Raw genomic sequence first — 5650 nt, 5'->3', positions numbered from 1 at the left:
ATAATATATATAACATTTTATTATTTATTTTAAAAAATATTATTTTATTTATTAAAAATAAATAAAATAATATTTTTTAATATTTTTTTAAACTTGAGGTTGAACTTGATAATTTGAACTCATCGAACTCAACCTCGAGTTCGAGATTCTTAAAATTATATTAAATGCAAAAGTAACACCAAACACACCGGCCCAAACGAGCAATCTAAGGTGAGACTCACGAGAAACATCCATCTAGTCAATTAATGACAGGAGAATGCCCCCATGAACCTTAAATCCAGGATAAAGACCCCATGATCTTTCGATGTGGGATAGGAGAGCTGCAGCACGGTACTCTTCCTTTTTTTTTTTTTTTTTTTTTGTTGTTATGCTTTCTTTCTTTCTTAATGAAGATTTGCTTTACCCAAGGAAAACTTTAAAAAAAAATCAATATGACAGAGGTCAGACTGTGGCAGCTTTTGGAATTCCACTGTTCAACAAGGAGGCATCTTTCCCGTTCCCCGGCGGGCATAAACATATCCTCCAACAACAGTCTGCAATCTCGTGCGTTAGTCCGCTTACTTTTACTGTCGGTAACTCGACGCACCACTGTAGTACTAATAGTTGTGCTTCCTTTTTGGTTTTTGGGGGTTCAGGTAGATGTCATACCGCTTTAGCTTCTGTGGATTAAGGTTAGTAAATTATCGTAAAAATCTTTAGACTTTAGTAAAAAAGACAGACTGGCCATACCGACTTTAATAGGGGGTCTTTATTCCTTAGTAGCAGCTAAGCTGCATAGGCTAGTCAAGTCCCACATCGGTGTCTAGAGGGGTTTGAGGTTAGGATATTAGTCTCCTCATGAACCACATAAATTACCGACTTTTGTGATTTTCTGTGGATTACGGTTAGTAAACTACCGTAAAAGTCTTTAGACTTTGGTAAAAAGGGTAGATGTCAATTTTCAAAAGAGTAACAAGTTTTATCATTTCCTTGAACAGTTGCCTTGTAATGTGACTCATATTGCTGGCTTCTTTCTAGCATTCAGTCACCATGAGAAATCTGAAATCCGTTATGGATTGGGCATTCCTGTGCTTTTCTCTTGCTTTTTTCAGCCCAATATGATCTCATGGAATAGCGAGCTCTTTGTGGGCTTCAGTCTCCCATTTTACGCTTTTATGCTGATCTGATGGTCCATTTTTATTTCCATTCCTCATAAAAGAAGTTCGAATGTGGGAAAATGCTTCAAAGAAAAAAGAGAATTTGGGAAAGAATATGGGGACGCTTATGTTAGCTCTCATACCATACTAATCAATACATGGATCGTAAAGAACAAATACTTTGCCAAGAAGAAAAATGTGATAATTACATTCCATAGCTGAGCTGGAACAATACACCAACAGCAACAGCAACAACAACAACAACAACAACAAATGGTTGCGATCATCCAATGGATAACTTGCGGTCACAGCAAACTTTCAACAAAAAATGAAATAGTTACTACTAACAACCAATCGGGAGCGTACTTGGATCAATTTAGTGCTACTTTACTTCAGTGTGAGGCCAGAAGAAAAGGCAATTCCGGCCATGTTGGCACCCTTCATTTTGCAATCCGGAATTGGAACCCAATTCCAAATCCTGCTTTCTAATTCATAACATAGCCACACAATGTCCCATACGCCCTCCAAGTTGGACATCAGGATGGCTCTGACAACTCCCAGCCTTTGCTCCAAACACCCCATCATAGCCCCATAAGGCTTCCTAATTTTCTCAACCAGTTCATTCGGAACCGTTGATATCAGTTCCCAATGCCCCCCACTTGAGCTCAGCCCCCACAGCTCTAACCCATTCAACATCCTCATCACCCTGCTATTCCCATCTTCAACGCCGTCGGATCTCACGATCATCGCCTTCCCATCGCCGTACACGTATAGCCGATCAATCGCATTTCCCCAGCTAAATCCAACAGCTAGCTGTCCCCCTTCATTTCCTCCCCATCCCACAAATCTTGGCCGTACAACCGCGGCCGCGTCACGTTCATCTTGGTCGGCAGTCCCTTTGCCTTTGGCAATGATCACACTTCCACTGGTTCCATTGTATGCGCTCAGATAAATGGTACCGTAATCTCTCCCTGTTTCGGCACTGACAACATTTTCTCCTGCTTCAGTGGAGCTCCACTCATTGCTTCTGGAATCATACTCGAATAGAATTGGTTGATTTTCCCGCATTTCTGCGAATAAAAATCGAAAATGATCTGAACCTGGGGGGCCAGATAGTAATTTGATGCCCGATCGTCGCCAGGATGACGTGCCCCGTGGACCTAATGGACTTGGGGGGATTTTCTTAACCGTTTTGGACATGGGGTTAACTGAAATAACTTCCAGGCGGTTATTCAAGGCAAACAGAAAAATATTACCCGATGCCGTCAGCAAGTACAGGTCCTCCCCTGGTGGAGCCACTGACTTCAACATATCAGAAATCAGAATCTTGAACCATCGATTGGAACAATTGGTGTAGCCCTGAAGCATGGAATCCCGATGCCATCTCTTTTTGTATATAAATAGCCAGGTGGCGGAGCTGGAATGGAGATTATAGTCTCGGACAAAGTCTTGGTCCGAGATCATCGATGAGATGGATTTGTTGACCGATTTTAATCGGACAATATCAGGTAAAGCCAACCGGAGAATTATGTACTGTATGAGTTCCGATGGGAGTAGACAAAAACCGATGGCATTCGTGGTCAAACTCCGATAACCCTCCATAACTAAAAGGAGAGACAATCTGGGCTGCTGGGTTTTGCTTCTGTGCAGAAGTTCAAGTTCTAGAGGAGGATGCTTTCATTTATATTGTGATAGTCAACTTGGATTTACCAAATTGTTTAAGTAAACATGCTTTTTAACTACATGCATAATGGCTTAGATTTATAGCAAATTAACGTCACCAAGGAAAAGACAAGTTGTGCTTACAAGGCACCTGATGGCTGATGCTGATTTAATGGTCACAGTTTGGAGAAAACTAGAAGGCATGCGATTTAAACAAGACAGAAGGGGTTGACGAAATTGATTGGTGGAGATTGATGAGTCGGGCAAAGTAACTAAAATAAGTGAAATCCTAGAGCAGTTGTTGGTATCTTTTTTCATATATAAACAAGGTTGGACGGATCATTCATGGTGGAGGTGCTACGGAGGATGGGAGGCTTCCTTTGATGTTGACGCTCTTCTAGTGGCTTTGCTTTAAAGAAGTGGATAATGGAGAACTAATCAGACAGAATTGAACTATGACCTCTGTTACTGTTTACTAATGTATTTGACGCAGGCAAAATACAATAGTTTGGATTAGTTATTTTTCGAGATATTTTTCAGAAACTTTATTGTTTTTATATATATGAAAAATTTTCACTGTAAATATTTTTAAGAGTTTTTAAAATATATTTTAGTTTATTTTTATAATTTACAACTTTTTGGGGTATTTTTTTTTAATTTCACACAACCCATTGCCACCACCCCTCTCTCCTCTCTCTCCCTCTGCTCCTCCTCTCTCATTTCTCTCCCTCCTCCTCCCTCCCCTCCTTTTCTCCGCTCCCAAATTCCTCTCCCACTCGTATGTGGTGGTTACAACTCCAGTCACAAGTAGAAAGGTTCCGGTCGCAGCCAGGAAGGTCGTGGTCAGTGGAGAGAAAGGGGGATTGGGGGGCAAGGAAAGGGAAGAGAGAAGGGTGGAAGGAGAAGGGAGAGAAAGAAGAAAAGAAGAGAGGAAGAGGAGGAGAAAGGAGGAATGGTCTTGGGTGTAGGGGTGATGACGGTGGTAGTGAAGGGTGATGGGTGATGGTGGTGGATAGTGTGTGAAAGAAGAAAGAAAAAATTTTTTTAGTAATATATTTGAGATGTATTGTATTTTTTGAGTTGTTTTTAGAATTTATCTATATCTATATAAATTTGAAAAGGGATTTTTAGCAACAAACCTCCACATATCTTCCCACTACCAATTCTATTTTTCTAGCATGTCACATTTAATTTAATTTATAAAATATATTTCTCTTAACTTCTACATCTACTTTTCACATTTGAAATTGTTAGTTACTTTTTAAAATCATTTCATTTCAAACTGTTGGTTAACGTGTATGATATCATATTGGAACTTCAACCTATCACGTTTTCAATTGTCTTGCGTTATTAATGATTCTACTCCAATTAAAACTTCCATAAGACCATAACAAGAGATAACAAACATAATATCCTTTCATACTTTCTTTTTAATTTAAATAAGTGAGATTATTTATACTCCATTTTGTTATTCACACTTCAATAATCATTTTGATCATATAGTTTTCATTAATTAGACAATATGATAAAATAAATGGTGGAATTGCAAATAATAAAAATTTTAGTGCAAATAACATTTTCCTAAATAAAAAGTGGCTTCCACGCCTTTCTAATTTAAATAAGTAAGAAGTGGCTCCACTTATATAGGAAGTTGATTTGAAGTTTATTAGTGGAGGGTAAATAAAGAGAAAATATTACCAAACTTAGTAAAAGTAAAAAAGTAAATGATAATACTTTATCTTTTAACTTAGTAATGCTAAGTAAAAGAGCAAAATTAAATAGAAAACAAAAAAGAAGGATTTAAAAAATCAAGAATTGTACCATTCATAAAATTACTAAATAAAAAACAAAGTGGTACTGGCCTTTTAACTTGGAAATTTTTTTTTAAATATTCATTTTTGATAAAAAATAATGATAACAACAACACCAATTCTACCAAAAAAATTTAAAAAGTAACATTATAGTTTAAGAGAAAAACATAGAACATTCGACCCTAAAATACTACTTAATTTGTATATATCTGGCCCAAATTTGACCCTTTAGACTTGAATAAGAGTGCAAAACCCAAACACTAAGGATAACTTTTGGTATCATTAATTATTTTATGTATTTTTATTGTTGTCTTCATATAAAAATATGTATTTTCTATATTAAACATATATATATTGGTTGTAGTACTTGAGGATATTATAGATATTATTAGTTTTCATTTTCATTTTTAGATACTAATAATTGCAACCATTGTAATCAATTTTCAATTTTATATTTTCATTATGATAGATAAAGTTAAATATATTGGGTCGCAAGGATACGAATTTAGAGATTGGGTATGGGGGGAAGATGGAGGAAAAAAATGGTGAAGAGTTGAAAAGTGGCGAGAAAGATTGAAAAAAAAAATGTGGGTTATAAGGATGGGTAGAAAAAGGAGAGAAGAAAAAAGGGAATTGTCGGGATATGACAGATATGACAAAAAAAAAAAAAACAATAAAGAGAGTGGTACCATGATAGAAAATATGAAATTCTAGGAGGTATCTCATGACTAGCCGGCAGATAAGAGAAGAGGGAAATGATGGTGATGTTTAATAATTTTGAGAACTCTAAAAACATATATTACAGAGATTTTTTTTAATATACGTTAAAGTTTATGAAAAATACTAATCTAAATGCTGTCAACAATCTTAGCGGTACAAGATAGGAGAAAGATTTTTTTTTTCTAAAAATGGAAGAAAATAAATTGGTTATAATTTTTTTTATATTATAAGTTTTGATATACGGGTATAGCATGAGATGTTTTGTCAGGTACTGATAAATTGATTTTTTAAAGAAAACTCTTTTCACCTTACCACCCAACC

At 36.2% G+C, this 5650-nt stretch overlaps 1 protein-coding gene across 1 annotated transcript; it reads right to left on the bottom strand.

The window, feature by feature from the left end:
- Positions 1-1523: 1523 nt before the first annotated feature.
- On the bottom strand, positions 1524-2738 carry LOC113692389 (uncharacterized). Its single transcript, XM_027210791.1, has one exon. The coding sequence runs from the start codon at positions 2736-2738 to the stop codon at positions 1524-1526; it is 1215 nt and encodes a 404-aa protein (XP_027066592.1).
- Between the last annotated feature and the right edge of the window lie 2912 nt (positions 2739-5650).

Source organism: Coffea arabica, chromosome 6c, assembly GCF_036785885.1.
Source record: "Coffea arabica cultivar ET-39 chromosome 6c, Coffea Arabica ET-39 HiFi, whole genome shotgun sequence".
NCBI lineage: Eukaryota > Viridiplantae > Streptophyta > Magnoliopsida > Gentianales > Rubiaceae > Coffea > Coffea arabica.
The sequence above is the reverse complement of the archived record's forward strand: the minus strand, read 5'-3'. Positions and strand labels throughout refer to the sequence as shown.

Excerpts from the sequence above, each read along its gene's own strand:
- LOC113692389 (XM_027210791.1), bottom strand. The coding sequence starts at position 2,738 with ATGGAGGGTTATCGGAGTTTGACCACGAATGCCATCGGTTTTTGTCTA.